The 27,111-nt window shown below is 44.5% G+C and overlaps 1 protein-coding gene across 4 annotated transcripts in view; it reads right to left on the reverse strand.

Moving 5' to 3' along the window:
- Window positions 1-27,111, reverse strand: part of LOC138304315 (transmembrane protease serine 9-like) — a 1,357,906-nt gene that overhangs the window by 837,329 nt on the left and 493,466 nt on the right. For all 4 annotated transcript variants that reach the window (XM_069244270.1, XM_069244271.1, XM_069244272.1 and 1 more), the window contains one exon: window positions 8,843-9,111. In XM_069244270.1, coding sequence (XP_069100371.1) covers window positions 8,843-9,111 — 269 coding nt within the window. The remainder of the gene's footprint in view (window positions 1-8,842; window positions 9,112-27,111) is intronic.

Consider the following 27,111-nt stretch of genomic DNA (forward strand, 5'->3'; position numbering starts at 1 on the left):
GATCTTCACAAGCAGGAAGGCAACACAAAGTCCAGTCTTTGTCCTCTAGCACAGGTAGAAGCAGCAACTGCAGGATAGCTCAACAAAGCACGGTCACAGGCAGAACAGCTCTTCTTCCTCAGCTCTTCAGCTCTTCTCCAGGCAGAGGTTCCTCTTGGTTTCCAGAACTTGGTTTCCAGAAGTGTTCTAAAGTCTGTGGTTTTTGGTGACCTTCTTATACCCATTTTGCCCTTTGAAGTAGGCCTACTTCAAAGGAAAGTCTCTCTTGATTGTGAAATCCTGATTTTCCCAGGCCAGGCCCCAGACACACACCAGGGGGCTGGAGACTGAATTGTGTGAGGGCAAGTACAGCCCTTTCAGGTATGAGTGACCACTCCTCCCCTCCCTCCTAGCACAGATGGCTCATCAGGAAATACAGACTACACTCCAGCTCCCTTTGTGTCACTGTCTAGTGAGAGGTACAACCAGCCCAACTGTCTAACTGACCCAGACTGGGAATCCACAAACAGGCAGAGTCACAGAAGTGGTATAAGCAAGAAAATGCTCACTTTCTAAAAGTGGCATTTTCAAACACACAATCTTAAAATCAACTTTACTAAAAGGTGTACTTTTAAATTGTGATCTCAGAGACCCCAAACTCCAGATGTCTATCCGCTCCCAAAGCGAATCTACACTTTAAACAGATTTAAAGGTAGCCCCCATCTTAACCTATGAGAGGAACAGGCCTTGCAATAGTGACAAATGAATTTAGCAATATTACATGTCCCACCTTAACCATACACTGCACCCTCCCCTTGGGGCTACCTAGGGCCTACCTTAGTGGTGTCTTACATGTAAGAAAAGGGAAGGTTTAGGCCTGGCAAGTGAGTACACTTCCCAAGTTGAATTTACAGTTAAGACTGCACACACAGGCACTGCAGAGGCAGGTCTGAGACATGATTACAGAGCTACTTATGTGGGTGGCACAACCAGTGCTGCAAACCCAATAGTAGCAATTGATTTACAGGCACTGGGCACCTCTAGTGCACTTTACTAGGGACTTACTAGTATCAAATATGCCAATCATGGATAAGACAATTACATACACATTTGGAAAGGAGCACTTGCACTTTAGCACTGGTTAGCAGTGGTAAAGTGCCCAGAGTAACAAAAACAGCAAAAACAGAGCCAGCACACATCAACAACCTGGGAAACAGAGGCAAAAAGTTAAGGGATAAGACGCCAAGGATGAAAAGTCTAACAATGGAAATTAATTAATGAAGTGGTTACACATTTGGAAGTTGGTCACACTGTGGAATTGAACAACTAATTAAATGAATGTTTCATGAAAACTGAAACGTATTGGTTATTAAGATGGCTGGAATGAAACTATGATAATAATGATTAATATTAATTATTAGTTGAGACTCCTCGCAGTATCTGAAGTAGTGCGTAAGGGGACTCATGTATTCTTCTATATGTGCATATGGTGTTTGTCTCTGCATCACTTATGAGCGGAGGGTGATACCCACAAGCGCATTAACTGTTTATAAATTGATGAGTGTGAAGATTTTCTTCTAATTGTGTATACTCTATCAAACCAAAGGTTTGTTATCTTTTGACTTCTCCCAGGCACCACCCAGTAATAGAAATTTGCCCTAACTCTAACGCACCGACAAAGGGTACCACTGGACTCTACATCGGTTCCATCCCATCTCAGGATGTGGCAACTAGGAGCCATATATGGATATCACCCCCTGCGCACTGACAACAGTGTACCAAAGGTAACTTCTACACCCTCGGATTCGAAGCAACTGGCAAAGTTCCAGCTGGACAATGTACTCAAACTAAATTGGGACCTTTTTACCTATCAGAGCCTGCTCCACAGAACGTAGGGAGGTAACCAGTTAGGAATCTGAGGTTCGATAGAATCTAGCTGAAATATTGTTACCAAAGATAACCAACTTGTTCTTCTGACGGATACCTCTATTCAGAGATTCTTTACCTTCTGAATTGATACCAAGGCAGATTCCTCCAAATTGTAATGCTTCTGAGGGATGGACATTACACTAGGATGTCCTGCAGGACATAGGACATAACGGTCCTCCGTGCACAGTTGACAGTCAGTACCATAGTGCCTGATGGAGGTATGGCCATATGCTCTTATGGCAGTCTAACAGATGTCCAAAACCAGAAGGTCTCTCACCAATCGCCTTTGCTCTGGTGCAGTGAGCCAAAAGGCTCTCAGGGGGCTTCTCCTTGTCCAGGACATAACACAGCTTGATTCACAACACAACCCATCTAGATAATATTGACTACTGAACTGCCCTTTTCTGCATTGCACTGGCAAAACCACCAAAGAGATGGTCATCCAAACAGTGCTCCTTGGTCATACCAATATAGAAACTAAGGGCCAGATGTAGCAAAGGTTTTTCCCCATTCTGTGTCTATGGGAAATGTGTTCGTACATATGGCCCTAAGGGCCCACAAGAAAGGGCAACACTGCTTTCAGAAGATTGGATGGCAGAGTCCAAAGCACCAATTTGTCACTGTTGCAAAATGCAGAAGTGATCACAAAGAGGAAAACAGTCTTAATAGTTTACAACCTCAAGGTATAATTGTGCATGGGTTCAGTAGGTTGACACATTCTAAAGACATGAACCAAATTATGGTCTTGCAGCATCCCTTTAAAAAAAACACATCACACCTCATCATTTGAACAAGGAGTACTGGTGAGATGAATGAAAAATGGTTCAAATAGCTCACAAGTAATCTTTTGTGGTATCCACAGCAAAGCATTGCTATGCCAAAAGACAGAACAAACATGATAACATTAGACAGCTTAACTTGAATGCCCTGAAGTGGGCCTCTCACAAGGCCATGGACTTAGACAACATCTCAAATACATTGACTTGGTGGATGGGCTATGAGAAATTGGGGTCATATCCAAGATCTCCAATAGCAGTTCAAATTCACTCAGTTGGTTCCACTCAATATCCATGTATGTAGGTGTAGATTGTGATGGTTCAGGTGTATGACCCTGCCCACAGCCGGTCCTCTCTAGGCCCAAGTGCCAAAACTCTAAGCCCAATCTGAAGTTATTAGGATGAACTGGCCTCAGCCCCTCCTGACCTTCTAGTTAACTTGGGAGATCAGTGGGAGAGGGTAAAATGCATAAAGGAGGATGTTATTCAGCTGCAGGTGCAAAGCATCTAGCAGGGAATTCTCAGAAGGAAATTACAGAGTGCAAAAGGTGCTACACAGAATGTTCTCAGGGGGAATAAAAAGTTCTATCCAAGACATGCCCCACTGGGGGAAGACGCCTTGAGCTACCTCCAGGTGCTAATGCCACTGGTTGTCAGAATGATGACACTTCAGGAGTTTGTCTGTGCTGATGTAAGGAGAACTCACCTGGTGATGGAGAGACAGGCAAATCCTGTAAAGTTCCAGCCACCGCCTCAAAACCTCCAGGCATAGGGCATAAAATCTCACATTACTTTGCTGCTTGCACTGCCGCAAGGAAGTCATGTGGTCTGTCAGGACCTGAACAGATCTGCACTTGATGGACAGCAGAAATGCCTTGAGGGCAAGATAAACAGCACACAAATACAGACTACTGAAGTGGTGCTGCTGCCCCTTCTGCAGCAGGAGTCTTGTGATATTCACCTCATTCAGGTGACCTCCCATCTTAAAGAAGAGGTTGCACAGTGAGTGGTCTGTAGGCTAAACCCCCCCACCCCAACAATGCCAAACTTTATGACAATTTAGAAGCTGGATCCAATGTTCCCTGAGTTTCCAGGGACATCTTCAAGGCTGCAGTAAATGGAGGCCCATCACCACAGTGAGGCCTGCTGCAAATCCAATTGGAATCTGACATTCAACAGTGAAAGTCTCTGGATGCCTCCGCTGAAACATGATGTTGTGAAAGAGGCATCCCCAGTGTTGGACCCACAGAAGGTAAAGGTTGCACTGAAGAGCATACATATACCATCGGCCATGCGGCACCATCAGGAGTCATAAAGCCAGGAGGTCAAGAAGCCCAGAAACAACCAGGCTGGCACAAGACCAAAACATTAGGCTCATAGCCTTAATGTCCCTGGCTTGTTGTTGGGGCAGAAAAGTCTTGAAAGCTTCCATGTCCAGGACAGGCTCTATGAAAAGAATACTCTGCACAGGCTGCAGATGCAATCTCAGATCATTGTTTGAGAACCCCAGGGTGGACAGCAATGAAGCTCTTTTTGCAGGTGTTCTATGAATAACTGAGGAGAGGCTGCCATCAACATGTAGTCATTGAGAAGGTACAGCAATATGTGTATCTTTGACCTGTGGAGATGAGTGAGGACCACTGACATCATCTTTTTGAACACTCAGAGTAGCTAAGGTGAGGTTGAAGGGCAGTACAGTGAATTAGTGGTGTTCTGAAACCACAACAAACAATAGGAAATTCTTGTGGGATAGATGGAGGGGAACATGTCCCGCAAGCCTAAACACACCATCCAAAGTGACTTGGCAATACTGATGGGTGGAGAGGAGAATTGATTAGTACTATATCCACTGGTTGCCACCTCCTCTGCCTTTACCTGAGCAGCCACAAAAGGGCTTGGGAGCTACTAGTTTGGTTAGGGTGGCTGCCTCGGTTACTAAGCAAGACTTGTCGAGTAGCCCCAGATCTTCACATGTTGCTGGTGGTCCTAACATGTTGGAAAGAGCAATCCCAAGAAATGAGCCATCACCTGTCTTGGAAATTCTACACTATCAAATCTTCTATTTGTCTGAAAATCCCAGACGCATCAAATTGCATATTCACTGAAACACCAGTGCCAAATATCCAAGAATAATGTCGGACCACAATGCTGGTGCTCATGTCACGAATGGCACAATCTATTGTGTCCAAGCTGGCCCGTAAAATGTATGTGGCTGCATCCCAGCCAACCTGCACTGCACAAACCTGTTATGGAACTCCTCTGAGAGAGCAGCCAAGTTCTTGAATGTCTTCTCCCAGAGCCATGCATCTATCACCCATAAAGAAATATTGTGTTAAGGTAACTAAGGCCCATATTTATACTTTTTTAGCGCTGCATTTGCGCCGCATTTGCATAAAAAAATGACACAAATGTGGCAACTAAAAAAGTATAAATATCGGCCTAAGAGCTAAACTGGGGGAGGACAAAACACTCTTCCAAAGTTTGTCAATGTATTTTGATTCTGCTTCTGTTGGGGCCATGAAAAATGCATTGGGATTGACTTTTCTAGCAGATGGCTGTACAGCTAGGCTCTCTGGTGTCAGATGTTATGTCATATGTCAAGAAGGCCAGGTCTCAAGGGGCAGACCTATAGCACATGGCAATTGGACAGCTTACCTTTGGTATAGGCCAAGTCTTGGCCGATGTTGTCATGGAATGATCAGTTAAAACCTAATTAAAAGGCAGTAAATGTTCAGAGGATGAAGATTCTGGCTGTTAGATTTCAATGAGCAAATGTGCCTTTTTGCAGCTGTGCAGCATACCATCACGAAATAGGCACTTTCCTCTGTGGAGGACCCACTAGAAAATCCAATTCTGTCTCTGAGGAAGGGTCAAAGCACTTGCATTTTGAAGATCCAAATATAGACCAGTGTCAACTTAGTCAGAGGGAGCAAATTGATTGCCTTCTAGTCACCATCCTCATTGTGGGGAATATGTTTAAGGTCTTGTACAGTGTGGAGTCAATCAAAGGGTGTCTCTAGTCATCTGACACTTTGGTGTCAAGGCAAGGGCACCATAGATGAGTCATCCCAGACCATGGGCTGTGCCTTAGAGATCACATACCTTGACATAGGCCCAGCTAGCTGAACTCAGCTCCTGGCTCAAGACAGGAGTCGGGGTCAGATCTGTAACTTCAGGAGAAGTTAAGAATCTAATCATAAGAATCTGCTTATGACAGCAGATTCTGAACATCCTGTTTTCTTGGTAAGTGCATGTAGGAACAATTACAAGGAAAGTAACTAATACTCTCATTAACAAAAGGGATAGAAATCATATAACATACCCTTACCCTTATGCTCTTCATGAGCATTATAGTGTGACTGCATAGTGCACCTTTGTTTACATGTATCTCCTGTGATTATTGGTAGTCCCACAGAGAATGATCAATCATTGCAAAAGTGTAGGCACATCTCTTTATGAATCAGAGACGTGACAGCTGCTGTGTCAGTCATCCCCCGGTCACACCCACACAGTACTCATTTGTGCCAGATAAGGTACCAGATATAATTGGTGCTTTTAGTAGTGCACAGAGAGACAATGAATACTGAACAAGGCAAGGATTCATATGATTCATGGCCCCAACTCAGAGCTGCATCCCTAAATTCCAAAGCTCTCCTTAAAGACATCATTGTAATTGCAATGTGAACGGAAACATGAGCTTCTGCACATAGGAATTACAAGCTGTGTCTTTTAATTTGTAGGAAAGTGAAGTATTATGTAGCGAGGTTGGGTAAGTCTCACTATTCAATACTCTCACAATACCACAAACTGGGTCCTTCAGGTTCACCCCAATAAATCCATAGCTCAGTCCTGGCAGTGTGGCAAAATACAGTTAGGCTTTACTAGAGGGGCATGTGTTAATCATTTAAGAGCACCAGCATGGATGTTGAGTAACTGACAGGACTTACAAGAAATCCAACACCAATTTATAAATATAGAGCAGATTTTTTAAATAATTTAGACACCAAAACAAAGTCAATCAGATACATATAACCCAAGTTATGGATTTTAGAGTGAAAAATCAATCAGTTCCTTACAAAGCTGTCAAAGTTTAACGTTGTGGTCAATGGGAAAACCACTAGTGACAATCGGTCACTTGCAGAGTGAGTTCAGTGGAATCTTCTGGTAGTTAAGGTGATGCGGGTCGAAGGACCAAGCTTTGACAGTCAGACAATTTTACCTGGCTCATGGGGTTTGGGTGCAGAGGTGTCCTGGCTGGCCTTGGTGCTCAATGCGGGAGCTGAAAAATAACACTATTGACACTTGATCACTGGCAGGTTGAGTTTGGGGGAACCCACTGTGGGTTAAGCTAGTGTGGGCCCCTGGACCAGGATTTACCAGACAGAACAACTCTACCGAGCTCAGGCATCTTGGATACAGAGGTGTGGTTGGTTAACCTTGGTGCTGAATGGGAGCTGCTGGTGCTGGTTTTACCACTGAGATGGTGCAGCAAGGAAACAGATGCAAACGTGCGACAATGGAGCCACTGGAGTGGATGGTTAAAGTCACAGTGTTACCTCATTGTGCAGCGTTGCATAAGGGTCAGTAGCCGAACTGGCCACCAACAATCCTTGGCAGCAGCAAACACATCGCTTGGACACTTCGACATCCTGGAGTTCATGAGTAAGCAGTAGCCACTTGAAACTCGCTGTAGGGCAGGACTACATTTCCCAAAAGACAATAAACCATTTACTTTTGAGCAATCTCTTGGTGGGCCACTTGGCCGGTAACCTCTTTGTTCCAGGGGTTCTCCTTGCTTTTGGAACCGGCTTCTGGTCCGGGATAAGTCGTAGTCATGCAGGTGCCGGGTGGCTGACCCAGGTGTAGAGTTTCATGGCCTTTTCTTTGTAGAGTCCTGGAGATGCAGGCACTGGTCTCTTCTTTGTTGTCGATTGCGGTTCAGAGGAGATCTGAGGTTCTGGTGTAAGGGGGCACCCCTTAAATCTTAGATGTAGGGGCGTTCTGGATGTGGAGTGAAGTGGCCAATGGGCTCCTAGTCCCAGCGTCTAATCCTTCACTGAGGTAACCACATCTGGGGAGGGGGTCACCCTTTCTTACACAGAACTCTACTCTCTATTTTGCCACTTTTCAAAATGACTAAATCCATCCTTGGCTGTACAGACCAGGTAGCCGGCCCTAGAGTTGTGGCTAACCTTCTGGGTGTGTACGACTCCTGACTACCTAATTATCCAGTCTGCCTGGGCACAAATGTCCCTGTGGGCCAGGGGCAGCTTTGTCCTCCTCTGGCACACAGTCTACTTGCATATCACAGGCTGTGTGCCCTTTGAAGCTCACTACCTTGATGTGTCATTTCACTAGCCTTACTACCAGGAATGGAGGTGACACCTCCCCCCCAAGACAGGCCTTTGTTTCTGACTCCTGGGTTACCTGCAGGTGGTCAGGAGCCTGTCTTGATGGCAGAAACTGCAGGCTGTCAGCCAGGGCACAGGAAATGCTGGGGCAACCAGGTGGACAACTTCTAAAGTAGCCACCTGGGTGCATGACACATTAAATCTAACTTAGGATTTGAGTTAGTTTAATGAGACAAGGTGTTTGATACCAAGCATGATATATTTCAGCCAGACCATAATGGAGTTGGCATTCTTCGGGGTGCCCGGGTGCCAAACCATGTTATCCTATGGCCTGTTAAACACTTGTAGTAGTCTTGAATTGAAACAGGCTACTATGAGGACATATATTCTTGCACTTACATGTCCACACTTTTAATATAAAGCACCCAGTCTCCTGGGCTTCGGAGGCCTACCTGAGGGATGACTGGCATATATTCAAAGCAGTGCTTTGACCTTGTCACACATGCACTGTCAAATATTTTCCTCATGAATTTGTAGCCATGAAAAACATGACAAAATGTACGTGCAGAAAAAAGTCTAGTGTGGTGAAAAAGTCTACAAATATAAGCGCAGCAGCATTCATTCCTCCAGTTAGAGCCATTATGAATCTAAACTTTGTAATGCCTTGAAAATCTTCTATCTCAGAAGAGATACTGATTGTGCAATATCAATATATCCAGGTTCAGGATTAATGCTGCAGTTCACCCATACTTCTGATAATGAGAGTCCAAATGTATTACCAGCTGACCCCCCGCCGAAGATCCTTACCGGTTTGTTGCCAGCCTGTGGCCCAGCACTGTGAACCCATCTGGAACTGGTGTGTTGGATAAGGTAGGCAGATGTGCTGGATGGTGGCATGAGAGGGAACTGCTGAAGACAACTGAAGGAGGGCGATATCATCACCATTGATGGGGTCTGTGTAGTTTTCATGGATGTAACTCCGAACCACTCTGCGTTTTATATGAGGAACTAAGTAGACATCAAGATTTACTTGTCCAACTATCACATCCCAAGATGTTGGATCCATGTACTGATTCCTAGAAGATAATATGGCAATTAATACAATTGGGAATTCCCAACATGAATAATATGCATGTTTCACAGACGGTAAGATAATTCGATATCAGAACAGCTCAAAGGGTCTTGCCTTACTTCACTGGGCTTTGGCATATAATGCATATAATACCCAGTCCATCATTACATTATAAAACTTTGTGTGCAAAAACTAACCCCCAAGGCACAGCATAGGCAGTAGAAATTAGACAATGAACACTGTGAGCTCTTGTTGTCTCACCCCCTTGCTTAAATATTTAATTATTTTTGTGCGAAGGGGGCCACACAGCACCCTGAGGCCAATCTCGGCCCTGGGGATCCCATCCCCCGGGGCCAGGCCTAAACATTTAATTTTTTGGGTGGGTGGGGGCTGCGCGGCCCCTCTCCCCAGGCCGATCTTGGCTCCAGGGATTCAATCCCCTGGGACCCGGCCTAAATATTAAATTTTTTGGTGAGAGAGGGGAGGGCACGTGGCCCCCCTTTCCCAGGTCGATCTCGACCCCGGGGACACCATCCTACAGGGCCCGGCCAGGTGACCTGGTTGCCCCCCGTGGCACCCAGTTACAATGCTGGGGATGGTGGGGGAGCCTGAAGGCCCCCAAAGTCCCAGCTGGCTTCCCACCTCCTGTGGGAGCCGACATTGCAGTCACAGAGAGGGAGCTGCTCAAGATGCAGCTCCCTCTCTGTTAGAGCAATGCTTCCTCTGTTTCCCTGTCTGCATATCCGTGGGCAGGGAAACAGAGGAAACCTCTACTTCCTGCAAGTGAGAGCTGTTTGACAGCTCTCACTTGCTAAAACTAGAGTGTTTGCTCTGACTTGGTAGGAGCTGTCAAATTGAAAATGGCAATGTCCCCGGCTCCTGCTGAAAATGTAAAAAACCAATGCTTTTTGCCTTGGGGGTCACCTCTGGGACCCAAGCACCGGAACCCTTTTCTTATTATTTGCATTTTTGTCTGGGACTCGGCTGATGGCCATGCACGGCGGCGGTTGAACACAGGGCCTGGCCTGCGGCCAGACCCAGCAGCCAAACCCCCTAACCACCCAAACAACATGTTGTGCAGAACCTTTGGCCATGGACAATGGGAGTTGGCCCCCCTCCCTCGGTCAAGTTCGCCTCCGGGGATCCCTTCCTCCTGGACCCGTCCTTCAAAAAATTTTTGGGGGGGGGGACGGGGACCACACAGACGCACTACCCCAGCTGATTTCATCCCAGGGGACCCAGGAAAATGAAACACAGAGACACATATAGTTGAACCCTCAACCTTCAGTGTACAGGTCTGAGACCTTAAATACAATGCCAGAAGTGACTCCTTAGCATGTGTTGTCCAGACGTAGCTATGGCATTGAACCCAAAGATTTTCAGAGGAAAAAGACTTCAATGTTACAACACTAGGAATGTTTAATAGTCAACACACTGGATAATAAGCAGACACACTGCCATGAGGTACAATGATTTGAACATTCAGCCAACTGACAGTCCAACACCTTTGCCATTAAGCCAGAAGTGACCATGGCCTGCTGTCCACCAAAAGGTAACTATTACATTCTTACCAAATATCTTGCTAGTCTGATTCTTTGAAGTCATCCTATAGAGAGACCATTTCAATAACAATCTTTCTCTCTCTCTCTTCCACCCCATTATGGCATGGAAGAGAGAGATAAAGAGAGACAGGACCACGGTGGATCCTCAAGGCCCCCACTGTCCCAGCCGGCTCCCTGTGTCCTGCGGGAGCTGGCATTGCTCCCACAAGCGGGGAGCTGCTTTAAATAACAGCTCCCTGCTTGTGGGAGAAATGTTTTCATCTGTTCCCTGCACACATATTTGCGTGCAGGGAGATAGATGAAAACTCCACTTTCTACAAGTGAGGGCTGTTTGCTCTGACTTGGCGGGAGCTGTCAAAGGTCCTGGCAAGTTAACAGACATCTATGTCCTGAGGGTGGGCACCCCAGGACATAGCAGGAGCCGGCCCTGGGGGTTAGCGGTCCCCAGGGCCATCATTGGCTCCTCAAGGGGGAATGCACGTCCCGCTTTCAATGTTCTATTTGTCCCAGGGTTGTGTTCTCTGGAGCTCAGGGGTCCGCAACGGACCCCCTTCATTGTTTTAGTGCAACCCGAGGCAGGTAGCGGTCCCCAGGGCTGCGGGGGCCATGTGGGCCCCTGCATAACATTGTATCTTTGCCCTGCAGAGGTGGCAGTCCCCGGGGCTAATAGAAGCCCTAGGAAGGGGGCCCGTGTGCCCCCCTCCTTTTTAAAATCACCAGTGCTCCCATGTCCCTGGGAACTGGCCCACCTGGGGGCAAATTTAATAAAAGGGCAGGAGACCACCCTTTTTTGATTTTTTAAAGTGCAAGGAAAATCCACAGTTTCAAATCTGCGGATTTTCCTGACATTGAAAAAAGAACACTTTTCAGCCTTGGCGAGGTCCCTGAGGGACTCCTAGACCAAGGCCAGGGGCTCAGGGTGTCCCTACCCTGGCCTATTTTTCTTTTCACTTAGTCCCAACATTTTTGCCAATTCTTCCTTGTTGAAGTGCTCGCAGCAAATCAGATATCAGCACTGGGACATTTGGATCTGCAGAGGATCTGCAGAGGATCTGCGTTTCTTGATATGTATGTTTTTAAACTCTAATATCTGCAAAACTTCTAAAGGATATTTACACCAAATCACAGAAAGCACACTTTCTGGACAAAGAGCTAGCTTTCTGCCAAATTTGGTGTAATTTGAAAAATCCCATTGATGTAGAATGGGAAAAGTGTTTTTGGACCCCCCTTTTTCTCTGCCCCTGCTTGATGGATCACCCCAAAACTTTCCAGACAGCAGCTGAACTGACCAAAGTATACGTTTTGAAAGTTTTGTGAAGATTCATCAAACGGCGCCAAAGTTATTGGCAAAACAAAAAATGTTCTGTCTATAGAAAAAATGGTTCTAACTATAAGTACCTAGTGGCGACTGCCTTAGGTAATATATATATATATATATATATGTATATATATACACATACATAAATATATTTATATATTCACTAAAAAAACAAAATGTTAGAGAGACAGTATAGTTAGGAAACAGAATTAAAAAAAACCTTAGAAATTCACTGAAAAAAACAAAGGTTAAAGGAGCGTTATAGTTAGGTTCTGAATTTACTCGAATAAAATGATAGAAATTCACCTGTTATAGTTAGAGTTATCTAAATTAACTATAACTCGTGCCCTAAGGTAACTATAACTCGTGCCCCTGCCATGCACGTGCATCTGATCAGTACTATTACTACAGATGTTACAGTGTCTTTATCAATGATATTTTCAAAGATGTCATGAGTGCTGTAATTTGTGGGATATTTAGCAGTGCATGACGAGGGCACCTTAGTGCTTGGTTCTCAACATAAAAATTCTGCATCTGCCAGTCTACACCTTTAAAAAACTGGGTTATTAGTTGAAGTGCGTGAGAGCCGTACTCAAGTAACACACAATCCTTGCCAGGGTGACCCACGATAGTCACTGAATGAACTTGTGCTTAACCCTCTGGTAGCTTGGCAAAAAGCGGTCAGGCTCAACATAGAGATAATGTGTAAAGTATTTATGCAGCATTCAAACAGCCATAATGTGAAACACAACACAAGAAAAGTACCAAACCAATTTAGAAAAATAAAGTGAAGTTTAGTAAATAAAATGACACAAAAAATTATACATGTCTAGGTGAAAATAGCACCAAAATAGTACGAAGCACCAATCACAGGTATTTGTTTATGCTGGACTGGGGCTAAGTCAGAAATTCAGGCCGATTGTGATAGAGCGCAGGTTGAATACAGGAACCAGGCCTGTCCCGCTGAGAGTTTATTTTCTCAAGAGGCCATGCGAGGGGCTGCGGGTGGAGATTTGTGATCGCTAGAGGTGAGAAGAGTCTGATGTTGGTGGAGGAGCAGATCAGATGACCCAGATGGTTGATATTGTACCCAGAGCTGGGCTGATAGGCGGAGCTTAGTGTTGTCGGTCGACGTAGGCTGTTGCTGCTGATATGGACAATCAGAGGTGATATGTAGTGCAGTCATCGCTGTAGACTCATGTTGCTGAAATTACTTGTGGTCATTGTTGACACGAAGAGCAGGCCATCATTGAAGCTAGGCATTGGCACCCGATGCAGACGACAGAGTACTGATGTAAAGGCATCTGCTAGCGGTCTTGAAGAGCCCAAAACTTTTGATTTTCACATAGAGTTCAGAAGAAGTGCACTTTGATGCCAGCAAAGGTTCAAGGACCTGTGGTGCAGCTCTTGGGGCTCAGGACTCACTCCAGCAGGGGCCAAGAGTCAGGCTCAGACAGGTTACAATAGATGATGGCCAGCTGGGCAGTTGCAAGGAGGCATGTGGAAGCTTGTTGTTCCCTGTAGCTCACACAGGAGGTCAGTCACATGTCCCTCAGTGTCACTCTGACAGGTCAGGGTCCAAGGCAACCAGGTCCAGTCTTCCTTCACCAGACATCAGAGCAGCCCTTCTAAAGCTTGTTCTGAATCTTCCACAGGTCCAGAAGTGTTCTTATGAGAGACTCTGAAGGTGCCACATTTATACCCCATAGCAGACTTTGTATGAGGAACAAACCCCTGCCTGCTCTCAAAATAGTTCTGACCAGTCCCCCTTCCTTCCTGGGTGTCTCTTCCAACTGACTAGGGTGACAAAGGCAAGGGCAGACCTGGTATCAGGCCCTTTGTGTGTGCTATAAGCATGGTCCTCTGAAATATAATCAGGGCAAGGTACAGCTCCTCCCCAGTCAACCTGTCAGGAAGGCCCATCCTATCAACATCTAAACTCCACTTGTCCCCATACCTGGAAGGAATCAATGACCCACTACAGGAGTGGCATTTACTCCTTGGACATTGGCAGGAAGGTACATTTGCTTTAGGTGTAACAATTCCAACTTTCTCAAAGTGGCATTTAGAGAATAGTAATTTAAAATCAAATTTACCCAAGGATTTTACATTTGAGAATATGAAAAATTCCTCTATCTGTATCTAATCAGAAGTTATCACTTATTAAGCGTAACAAAGCAACCCAATGTTAGTCTATAGGAGAGACAGCTTTACAACAGTGAGGTCATGTGATACTTAAGTAAACATGTCCTACTTTTTGATTGACATGCAACCTGCTGATTGAGTGGTTAGGGCCTAACTTAGGGTTGACTTATAAGTACTAAAAAGGAATGTGTAGACTTGCAAAAGATTTATTTTGTCAGGTCGAAATGGCAGTTTTAAAACTGCACACACAACTGCAGATGTGGGTGGGGACGAGGGAAGTAGTGGGGGTTCTGTATCTTTACTTATGTGGATCATCTATGTGGATGGGTTTGGGGTTGAGGGGCTTTGTAAAAAGAAAATAAGGTCCAAGAGCACTTTGGGGCATATTTATACTCTGTTTGCACCGAATTAGTGTCATTCTTTTTACTCTAATTAGGTGCAAAACTAACTCCATATTTATACTTTGGTGCTAGACCCCTCTAGCACCAAATTTATGGAGTTAAAGTCATTTTCTGAAAGTGGAGACCTACCTTGCCTCAATGAGATGCAAGGTAGGCGTTCCCGTGCAAAAAATGACTCTATGGCCTAAACGCCATATTTAGGGGCATATTTATACTCTGCGGCATATTTATACTCTGTTTGCACCAAATTAGCGTCATTTTTTTTACTCTAATTCGGTGCAAATCTAACTCCATATTTATACTTTAGTGCTAGACCCGTCTAGCACCAAGGCCCTGATTTACACTTTTTTTGCGCCGCATTAACGTAATTTTTTTAAGCAAAAGTGGCGCAAACTTACAACATATTGGCCCTTATTTATACTTTTTGCTGCAAAACTGCACTAACTCAGTTTTGCACAAAAAAGTTTAGCACCAGCTTGCACCATTTCTGTGCACCAGCCGGGCACCATATTTATAGAATGGTGCAAGCCGGTGCAAAGGGTAGGCTAGAGTTTAAAAAATGACTTTAGTCGGGTGGGGCTGGCAGTATAGAAGAAGAGAGTTTCGCCCCAAAAAATGGCTTAAGGCAGGTTAGAGTAAAAAAAATGACTCTAACCAGATTAGCGTCATTTTATGGTGCTAAACCTACCATGCCACATGACTCCTGCCTTAGAAAAGGCAGAAGTCATGCCCACCACCCCAATGGCCAGCTCAGAGGACATAGGTCCCCTGGGCATGGCCATTTCACCCTGTGCCATGTATGGGGGCCCATTTCATGGCCCCCTATGGCACTTTAAAAAATAAAATGCAATCTTACCTTACTTACCTGGGATGGGGTCCCCCATCCTCGCAGTCCCTCTAGTGTGGGTGGGTGTGCCCCTGGGGCCTGGGGAGGGCACCTGTGGGCTTATTCCATGGTGTTCCACCATGGAAATAGGCCCACAGGTCCCCTAACGCCTGCCCTGACCCAGGTCTTAAAAAATGGGGCAAAGCAAGCTTTGCCCCATTTTTTTACCCCTCCTCCCTCCCTTGCACCATTTTTGCATGGCAGTATAAATATGGCGTTAAGGCCATAGAGTCATTTTTTGCACGGGAACGCCTACCTTGCATCTTATTAAGGCAAGGTAGGTTTCCACTTCCAAAAAATGACTTTAACTCCATAAATTTGGCGCTAGACGGGTCTAGCACCAAAGTATAAATATGGAGTTAGTTTTGCACTGAATTAGAGAGAAACAAAAATTGACGCTAATTCAGTGCAACCAGGGTATAAATATGCCCCTTAGCATCAAAAAATGATGCTAATCTGGTCAGAATAATTTATTTTGACTCAAACATGCCTAACGTCATTTTTTTTAAGCTCGCCTACCATGTGCACCGGCTTGCACCATTCCATAAATATGGTGCCCAGCTGGTGCTAAAAAATGGTGCAAGCCGGTGCAAAACTGCGTTAGTGCAATTTTGCACCAAAAAGTATAAATAAGGCCCCTTGTTTGCTGTGTTAATACCTTATATAGATAATTTTCTCCTGTCTAATGAAATGTGCTGGATGTTCGCCTAAGTATGCCAGAGGTTAGCCAGGGGGCGGTCCTGACCAGCATATACATGTTAACCCCTGGAATATCAATGGGTTAAAATCGCTCCATAAGCGTAAGCTCTTGAAAGGGAACTACGATACCTGCATCTGCATCTACTAGAGTTGCAGGAAACCATCTCCGCCCCACGCAGACTTCCCTTTTAGATGACTTGGGGTATCAGGTCTTGGCATGCTTCACCTCTTCGCAAAGAGGGGTTGCCTTATTGGCCAGGGATAAGAGTTGGACGCTTAAAGTCAATAAGACGGATGTGGGTGGACGGTAGCTCATCGCTAATGTTAGCAGAGGACAACTAGGTCTCACGCTGTGTGTTGTGTACAGGGCCAATGTTGATGACCCTGAGATCTTCAACAGTTTACTGTCAGAGCTACACTTGTGGCCTCAGCCACTGATAATTTGCAGCAACTTTAATCTCACTCTAAATCCAAGAGTGGACTCCTCTAAAGGGTGTATCCAGGATATATCCCAATCTACGAATCTTCTTAAATGCAAGAAAGTGGCTAGAGCCACCCTCCTCCAAGCCTTTAAATCCTATGCTCTGGTCAATGTTTGGTGCTATTACCAAACAAAGGAACATGGTTTTACATATTTGGCTGCCTCCCATAAGACTTTCTCCCAGATTGATATGTTTCTGATTTTTTAAAATCTTATCTTATCTTAGCATATCATCATAACTCCCTGTGTCTTTTTATCCAGGTCGAGGTGTTACAATCAAATACTAAATATCAATCTTGGACTTTCGATCGGAAACTCCTCCTGGATCACGAATATTTCCACTCTATCATTCAGGAGACAGGGCTTTTTTTTTACTTAACAGAGGTTCAGAGTCTATCCTTATGGTATGGGATGCATTTAAGGCCTTTTGTAGGGGCCATACTATGAGCTCTGCCGCCTTCCAACGGAAGCAGGAGGCACCAATATTCAATGTACCCTTACCCATCTGGATATTCTGATTGGCAGCAGGGCAATCACCCATGACTGGCATTCTCTTGTGTCTCTAAAGGAATAGTTTCTAATAGCTCAATCCTTTCTCAGGGAATTTATGCTTATAATCTCATGAAGATGGCTCGGGCCAAACAATTAACCTTATTTGAAAATAGTTAAGAAATGGGCCATGGTTTGTCATTTCAAGTTCGGGATAGAGCCAACTTGCATGTTACCTCTGAGATCAAGCGCTCCCGTGGGGATGTCGTGACTGATCCAGCTCTTATCAGGGAGGAGTTTTGCCACTTCTATCAGAAACTATACGATGAGGAAGTCATTCTCTCCATGGAGTTATTAGATCAGTTCCTTCAGCCCCATCATCATCGAAAACTGTCCACTGATCAGCAGCTCACACTCAAAAGACCAATATCGGCTCTGGAAGTGGAAGGTGCTGTTGGCCAGCTGGCACATGATAAATCCTGTGGTCCTAACCAGCTTCCGCTTGAACTATATTCTAGACTGTTACATCTCATTGTCCTGTTCCTACTCGACTTATTCAACTAGTTTGAATCACTTGGCATGGTTCCTAGATCATGGACTGATACCAACATTGTCACCTTTCCCAGAAAGGGAGCCATCCCCTACTCTGTAGTTCATTTAGGCCTATATACTTAATCAGTGCTGATTCTAAAATCTATGCTCGGATCCTGGCCAACAGGCTCGTCATGGCCATCACTGATCTTGTCGATGAGGATCAACATATTCAAATCTCACAGCCCGAGAACTCTGTTTTGGGTCCCCTTCGGACACAATCCAGATAAATTGTGGGACCGCCTAGGGATGCCCCCTCTCTCCCCTACTTTTTGCACTGTATATAGATCCCCCCATTCAAGCATTGAAATTCTCCTGGGATATCACTCCTCTGCAGATCTATCAGCCAGAATGCAAAGTTTTGAACTTTGAGCTCTCCAGCAACTGGTTAATGAATTTGGGGCTAATTCTGGTTACATCTTTCTCGCCAATGTTGGGCTCTCTAGTAATGATAGCGGCTGGGTCAAGACTGCCACATATCTGGGGGTGGTGGTCTGTACGAACATGGGCGTCATTATCAAATCCAACTACGATGCTCTCTTAACAAAACCACAGATATATTTAGGAAGTGGAATTGCTTACATATTAGCTTACTAGGATGATGTAACCTAATGAATCTGAAGGGCAATTCCACGTGTTTTCGTTGCCATGGGGATCTCGAAGACTCTGCATATTTTTGCCAGTTGTCTCACATTTTTGGCAGTCTGGTTTTGCCAAATGGAATTCACTTTGTGCTTTCACTCTTAGGCGGGATCCCAAACTAACCATGCTTGGTCATTCACATCTTATACCGCCACATCTCGTGGGTGTTTACTTTTGTGCCATTGCGCTGGCCCGACTGATCTTTTCTAGACACTGGCTGATGACCCAGGCTTCCAATCTGGTGCTCTGGTGGCATAAATGTATCGGTCTAGGTTTCCTCTAATGCCTACTCATCAATTGGGATAAGAGGCGTCATCGTCTTAGGTTGATATGGAAGCCTTTTAGGAGGTCCCTTGATTTTCTAAAAGCTGATCCCACCCAATAATACCCCTGCTGTCCCATGTTTTATATTACTTCTGGTCTGTTTGGGTATGCTATTATATTTTTCCAGGCACTCCTAGGGGATGGGTTAGATTTTTCAATTATGTGATGATTACCTGATTTGTATCTCTATATGCTTTCTTTTCTGTTGGTTCTTGGTTGTAACCTCAATAAAAAAGAAAAAAAAGGAAAGCTGCATTTGCAGGCCAGTAGGCATGCTTGACATGGTTCCAGTAGCGTTTGGCACAGTAAATGCTGCATTCTACTAGCAACATTTAATTTGCAGACCATGGGCACATGTAGTACCATTTACTAGGGACTTATAAATAAATTAAATATACTAATCAGGTGTTTACTATTTTGATCATATTTAAGAGAGTTAGCACAAGCATTTTACCACTGGTTAGAAAGGAAAAGTGCTAATGTAAACAAAAATGAGTTGAGCAACAGAAGGCAAAAAAGTATGGGGGTGGCCCTGCAAAAACGACCAGGTCCAACCTCGCATGATTGCAAACCCATAACTTCCAGAAAATCATAAAATTTATCAGACGTGTACACAGAAGCCTGTGACAGTACAGATGTTAGGACCACTTCTAGAATTATGTGCAAATCGCAATTTCTGACAATGTTGAAGCATTATTGCACTCAGTGACTGACCCTTTGACAAGGTGTGCTGCAGCGTATGAAATGGATTTGAGAGGAGCTGTGACAGATTTAGAGAGTAGAGATAGTAAATAATTTTCACTCACTACATAGAAATGATGGTACTAATGCCGAAAATAAGCTTCTAAAGTAGGAAGGAAGTAAAGTGAGTTTGAGTTTTGTTAGAAGAAATAGCTCTAATGAAGCAGTGTTCATCTGTTTAGTGCCATAGCAAATGTCTGGCCAAGTTATTGTAGAGAGTGCCGTTGTGGGGAAACTTCACAGGGCCTGATTACATATACTGAAAAATCCTGTTTAGTAATTCTGGGTAGCAGCAATTTCTGATAGTGAATGCAATCTCGGATACCGGATATAGGACCTCATTATGACTTTGGCGGTCTTCCTTGATGCCAGAAGACGGGTACTGCCAGATTTCCACTACACTTTGGGGGAAAATCTAGCAGTAGTCGTGTTGGTGGGCGGAGGCACTTGGGCGGTTCCACCACCGGCCCCACCAGTAGAACTCCACCAGCCATCTTATGGGCAGTAACACGGCTTGGCGGTGTCCTGATGGCAGGGCGCTGCCAGTGGTGGAAGCACCCCTTCTCGTTCCCTGCCGGTTGACCTTCTCCCGGGAATTGTGGTGAATGCATGTTTGTCTGCGTGTGAGTATACAGGTTTGGATGGGTGTGAGTATGCATACTTGAACGTGTGTATGAATGTTGTTGTGAATGCGTGTTTGTATGCGTGTGAGTGAGTGGGTGTATGTAAGTGTAGGTGAATGGGTGTATGTATGGTGCGTGTGGGTGTCTGTGTGTATCTATGCAAGGAGGGGGGCACTGTGCCTGAAGGGGATGTGGGGGTGGGGGGAGGACAGTGCTCTGTCTGAAGGGGGTGGGGGCACTGTGTTTGAAGGGGGAGGCGGGAACTGTGGCTGAAGGGGGGGTAGGGTGGTCTAGTCCTTGCTTGAAGTCATCTACCAGTGACAGGGAAGAAATTCCCTGTCACAGGCAGCCTTTCCATCATGGTTTTCGTGGCAGTGCTCCTGCCGCGGAAACCATGGCGGAAAGCCGGCTCCTAATACTGCCGGCGGTCTTCTGTGGACCGCCGGGTCAGAGATGATCATCTCCAGCCCGGCGGTTCCGACCGCCACGGCGGTATGAGTGGAGATGTGGCGGGTTGGCAGAGGCCAACCCGCCACACTCATAATGTGGCGGTCTGCACCCCCTGCCTATTGGCGGTGGGACCTCAACAAAAGACTGCCAGAGTCAAAATGAGGGCCATAATCTCTGCATGGCATTTCTGCAAATACGAATTAAATCCTTTATAATGGGGAGCAACCGTGTGGCCCTGTATTTACTGAGTGGGATGGGGCATGCTCCTCTGTGCCTTTGACAAAGGTTGAGCAGTGGTGGAGTAACAGGTCCGGGCTGCAATTCAGTCTTCTCCCAAAGCGATTTTAACAACTGTATTTTAATTGGTTCTAGAGTTCCCGTACCTGGAAAATTCAGGTAAGAACACTGGCCAACTAATAATTTTGCGGCATATAATTCCATTGGGCTTTTGATGTTATTGTTGATCAAGCCATTTGTGCAGCAGGAGGTCTGATTATCTGGAGAACAGAAGGAGGATTTGTTTTGCAGGTTTAGTTTTAGGGAGAGTCAAGTCATCCAGTTAAATAGATCTTCATAGGCTGATTTCAAGATTATATATTTGTAGTCTAATTTTTTATCATTTTATGTCTTTTACAGGTCAGTTCAAATGTCTATTATAAACAAAAGAGTAAGTTAATGAATAGTTTGTTACCTATAATCATAGTTCCACTTCAAGGAAAACTCAATTGAAATCATAACACTCAATAGTCCTGCCCACAAGTGACGTCCTGGAGCACTTATTTTAGAGAAAAACATATATTTCTCATTTGCATTTTACAAAGAAAAAGGCCAAAAAAGGTTTTGTTTGAAGAAAAATAATTTAGCAGTCTACTGTATATGACAGATTATATTGTCCTGTTCAATGTATCTACTCTAAACAAAACTTTCAATATTAATATATATGTCACTTGAAAACTAAGTGATGAAGAAAAAACATTTTCACCAAACTATTTGCAAGAAAATGAAGGCAAATGGGTAGAATAATAAAGCCCAATGTGCGTTAGCCATATAAACTTTAAAACCGATACTGTATCTTAAAGGACTTCCGGTCCTTGTTTATCCCATTATGCTCTCTCAATGGCATTTACCTCAGTTCTTTTTACCAGCTCCTGGTGATGGGCTCCTGGAGCTCTATATGCTTTTGTAGGCTTTTCCATTGAAAACATTTTCCAGAACCTCTTTAAAACACTTTACTCAATGTATTTTGGCCTCTTGGGAAGTTTTGTGTCAATTTATGATAAAATAATTTTCTCACCCTCTTTTTTCTGAAGTGCCCTTCCTGTGGCATAGGAAATGGCAAAAACAGCTCCTTATGATCTGTGAATCCTTTGCCTATTAGATACCCACATTCCTGACAAATGCAAGCACATCAGAACTTTTTCCAGCCTGACCCTAAGGAGCCAAGAGATGATTCACTTTCATGGTCAGGAAGAAAAGAGTAGGCAGCAGGACACACTGTCAGGAAGAAATGGGAGTTTTGAGGAGTGAGGAGAGGATCAACCCTCTACCAGTGCTCCTACTGCCAACTGTGAGGACTCAGAGGGAGGTCCAAAAGGAGATATCATGAAAGTTGGCAATGCTTCTGGTCGATGTCGAGGGCATTGAGGCAAGGTACTGTAAAAACGTCTTTGCCGTCGAGGACTGGCTCGATGTCAAGAGGGGAATTCAATGTTGAGGAGGAGAAGACGTAATGTTTAGGAAGTCTACTGCTTTGAAGCACCCTTTATATATATACCTCGAATATATGCTTTGGAGGCTTTCCATAGCATCCCAGCTCTACCCACTGAACCCATATTTAATTGAAAATAGTCAATCATCATCTGCCTCACTCCTGCTTCAAAGACTCTGTCCATCAGACCCTCTGAGGGGAAGCTCCAAGTCAGTCTATTAGTCTCAGCAGTAGGGACTGTTAGCAACAGTAGTTCTGTCAAGTGGTCGGACAATGTGTGTGGAAATAATCCTACCTCCTGCACCCAATGCATAAGTATCATGATCTGTCAGCAGACTGTAGAGAGATGACTTAGGGCTTCTTGTCCCATACAGTAATTCATCTGTTCACTTTCACATTCCACAGTTTTTCTCTCAGCTCTATATATCTATGAGGTTGTGTTGTTGCATGATTTTTGTAATTGCAGTTGAGACTGACGATAGTGTTCTGGCACTGGCCAATACCCTGTCTAATGTAACGAACCTTGAAGCCACCCTTTGAAGTGTCAACCTCTACGCGTGTAAAGATAATTCTGTAAGAAATGCTGGGGGTATATGTATGGGGCGTATGTGTTTATAAGGGTGACAAACCCATCACGTATCAGACATGAAGAATGAGGAAGATACCCTCCCTGCCAACTAGAACCGTCATGTAGCTAAATGACCCCTCTTAACAAATTAGCATCCCTCTTGCCCCACTTGTATGTTCTGTTGGTTTACATCGGTTTTCATTCATCTCCCTTGCCTGGCGTAATTTAACCCTGTGACATTTCATTAAAACCGATCGTATCCCGGGGTTTTAACTTAAGGGCTCCCACAATATACTTTGGAGAAATATAATTCAGAAAGTGTTGTCGCCCACATTTCTTTTTCTTCCCCGTAAGTGCCATTATAACATCACATGTGTTCTCCACAGCTAAGCTGAATCCGAACATCCTAACCAACCTAAGTTCACTGAAACCTCTGAACAAAAAAAAGAAACATGACTCCCCAGCCGCTGGGTTCCCAACTTAACAGTGAAATGCCACATCTTACCCAAAACTAGAAACCCATAAAATGACAACAGAGTGCATAGTGCATGTCAGTAACGTAGCACCAATCATCCTCCCAGAATGAGTATTTACATTTGAAAACATATGGCAGCACTTCCATTCTGGGCCACAGAGTACAAATTCGACACCAATATCGTTATTTTCATAGACTACTTTTGTCTACAGCAGTGAGGACTACAACAAATCCATATGCATGACCATTATGTCAGTAGGTGCGTAAACCAAGCGGCACGTGTTTACTCATAAGAAGGTTTACAGTCTTCATACTCCATAGCGCCAGTCATCCTTTCTGCCTTCGCCAGTGTCTCCTCTGGGACCATACACACATTTGCTCTTGCTATAGTGCTTAGATAACAATTTGGATACCTCTGTGAGGTACGGCAGCTTCTAATCCAGAAATACTTTCAGTTTGGTGGAGTGAAGAGTAACACATTTTATTCTTCTTAACTGCCAAGATGGCCTATCTAACTTCCGGTGGCGTAATGTAAACTATGGTGCCTTCCTGCAGAAAGTGGTAAGGGGCCAGATACTCCCATATCTCACTGACATTCGGTCCCCATGCACTAATTCATTCTATTTTCCCATTTCCCTTAGCTGTTTCTCTTTTTTGCTTCAATTAATCCGAGCATGCAACATGACCTATGTCATTGACAATCCTCAGGACCCCAAATTGGGGTAGAGATGGGATTTTCCACTGTAAGATCAACTCTATTTCACCTAGAATGTTCTGCAGTACTTCTCCAGTTTAGTACAGCCCTCATATAGTTGGTAAAAATGTGCTTTCCTCGAGTTCACACTACAGGCAAGTAGGTGTTTGGGCCTTTCCTATTTTATACAGTCTTTTTCTATTAAAATGTAACCTGGGTCAGATTTCTGGTTGGATCAGGCAAGCCTTATTGTAATTGTAAGAAACTGTACCTCATCGGACCGATGCATCAGATTTCGTGCGCTGCCTAATGATTCCCTAACGACGCCATGGATGCACTGTATTTACTATACAGAGCTCCATGATGCAGGTTTTCACAAGTGCGTCCGAAATTCAGACACAGTGGTGGTGCTAAACTGATGCACTGCTGGACTAGCATCCAAAAAATTATGCTACTCCAGCAATGCGAGGAAGGATCCCACATATTAAAGCCCTGCGTCAATTTAACCCCTGTTTTGAACAGGTGTTAAAATGTTTACGTAGTGAGGTCACAGAATGACGCAGTGAAATGTTGTAAATTTGACTGTGTCAGTTCTGCATGGCTTTTTGCCTGGGAATGCCTACCTTGCATACATTATATCTGGTGCTGGTATAATGTGATGCACAGGGTTACAAACTGATGCATTGGGCTAAATGCATCAGTTTGTAAATCTGGAGCAGTGTAAAGCACTGCTTAGCGCCACTGCTGCATAAAAAAAAAAATGACACAACAGTAGCACAAAAGCCTTGGAAATTATGCCCTGTGTATTGGTTGAGGGGGTGGATGTCCCTCTCAGGCAATAACCACAATCCTTATAAGGGTGAACCACAAACAGTAACTCAATTAACCAATGCTTAACCCTCTGGTAGCTTGGCGCAAAGCAGTCAGGCTTAACTTAAAGACAATGTGTAATGTATTTATGCAGCACTCAAATAGTAATAAAGTGAAAATACAACACAAGAAAAGCCCCAAACCAATTTAAAAAAATTGTGTATACTTTAAATAATAAAATACCAGAACAACAAAAATATAATCAGTAGAACAGAGATATTTAACAGTTTTAAAAAAAGAATTTAGCACCTAAAAGCACAAAGTGCCACGTTATCAGGTTGCGTTGGACTGAGGGAAAGTCGTAAGATCAGGCCCACTGCGATGGAGTGCAGGCCAGATACAGGGACCAGATTAGTCCCACTGAAAGTTACCTTATCAAGTGTCCACACAAGGAGCTGTGGTGGGTGTTGGCAGGAGACATAAAGTCTATTGTTGGCGTAAAGAGTGGGTCAAGGGTGACAGACAGCCGCTGCTGTAGCAGGAAGACCCGTGCTAGAAATTTGACTTGGAAGTAATCGTGGACGGTCACTGTTGACCTGAAGTTCACGTCATTGCTGTAGCTCAAGTTGCAGAAGTTAAATTAATAAATGACTGAGTTGCTGAAGTTTGGTGGTCGTTGTCAATGGGAAGAGCAGGTCATTACTGGAGACTTGCATTGCTGGCCGTCACAGACAGTTGTCGGCACAAAGAGAATTCTTGCTGGAGCAGCATGTTGGTGGTCAACACAGGTGACCTTGTCTTGGCACAAACAGTCCCTTTCACAGTCAGGAAGAGCCCAAATTTCAGCATTTTGAGCTTTTCATCAGGAGTACACTTAGATTCAAACCAAGGGACCATAACCTGGGGGGGCGGCACCTCTTGGGTATCAAGACTCACTCCAGCAGAGGCCAGCAGTAGGGCTCAGGCCAGTCCAGTTGTGGGTCCCAGCAGATCCAGTTGCAGCAGGTCAGCTGGCGAGTTACAGTGAGGCCTCATAAGCTTGTTGTGTTCCTGTAGCTCACATAAGAGATCAGCCAACTGCCTTTGGAGTCACTCTGGGTCACCTGGGATGAAGGCAATCAGGTCCAGTCTTCCTTCCCAGACAGTAAGGCAGTCTGTCAAGCAATAGGACAGTCCTTTGGCAGCAGGACAGTCCTTCTTCTTTAGCTCTGGTTAGCAGTGATAAAGTTCACAGAGTCCTGTAGTTAACAAAAAATAATTCAGCAAAACAGAAGGGATAATGGCAAAATGTTTGGGGAACACCAAACCAAGGTCTAAGGACTAACACTAATAGTTACCTCTCTTGGGTGCATCAGTGTGACTTCCCAATCTATATCCTCCATTGCACCCAAATCCTCAGTTTCTACAGCCTGTTTGGCATGTTGTTGATAAGGGTCTTGTAGGTGAAAGAATTGTGCTTTTCTCCAATTTTTCTAAAACAACTCAGCCCTTTAAGGGGGTGCACCCAAGGACCTCAAGTCAGACTAGGGTTTCAGTCTGTACAGCATGGGAAACAGCCTTAACAAAGCGGCTCAAAGCAAGTTGTGCCTTACAATGCTGCCCGAAGCACAAATGTGTCTTTACAATGCACTCCTTTACCGCGCAAGTCATTACAACCTTACATACAACCGTACAGCATGCCTAAACTGTGTGCATTTGTAAGCCAGGATGGGACAAGTTCTATTCATCTTGTCAACCGGAAAATAGTTTTGTACTTTCTTTTCCTAGTAAGTTTCCTAGATTTGATATTCCAGTGAGATCCCATGCTCTGAACCTCTTTAGATTCTGATGTTTTAACACCTAGATCAAGCTTCCAGTTCTTCGTTTTCCTTTTTTGTGTTGTCCAGGTTTTTTCAATCTTCTGATGTTTTATACTATATGTTGTGGTACCATCCTCTACATTCAGTATCCAACTTCTGACTCCCAGGTGCCATAGATACATAGAGGGCCACTGTGCGATGTATACTGCTGCAGTAATTAAGATATTTCTGGGATTGCTCCATGGTGAACCGAACACTGTCTTCAAACGGCTCTCTTGGATGGTGGCTAGCCACACCCTCTTCATGACTGTTATGTCTAATGAGAAAGATCTTTGCACATATAATTGGATGTCATCTGCATTTTGGTGACTGCTAAACCTTTTTTTCCTGTAGTAGTTAGCTGAATAGTTCCCTTAAAAGGGAGAGAATATGGACCATTCTGGTGCACCACATTTTAGCTGGAGGACCAGAGATTTTAATAATTCTACTATACTATCTACAGATACTATGCACTATCCCCATTTTAACAATTTCTTTCCTGTAATACCCATTTAGGTGCTTTCTCCTTTGGCATATTGAGTAAAACATTGGGCTTGTA

This window comes from Pleurodeles waltl, chromosome 7 (genome assembly GCF_031143425.1).
Source record: "Pleurodeles waltl isolate 20211129_DDA chromosome 7, aPleWal1.hap1.20221129, whole genome shotgun sequence".
NCBI classification, from domain to species: Eukaryota; Metazoa; Chordata; class Amphibia; order Caudata; family Salamandridae; genus Pleurodeles; species Pleurodeles waltl.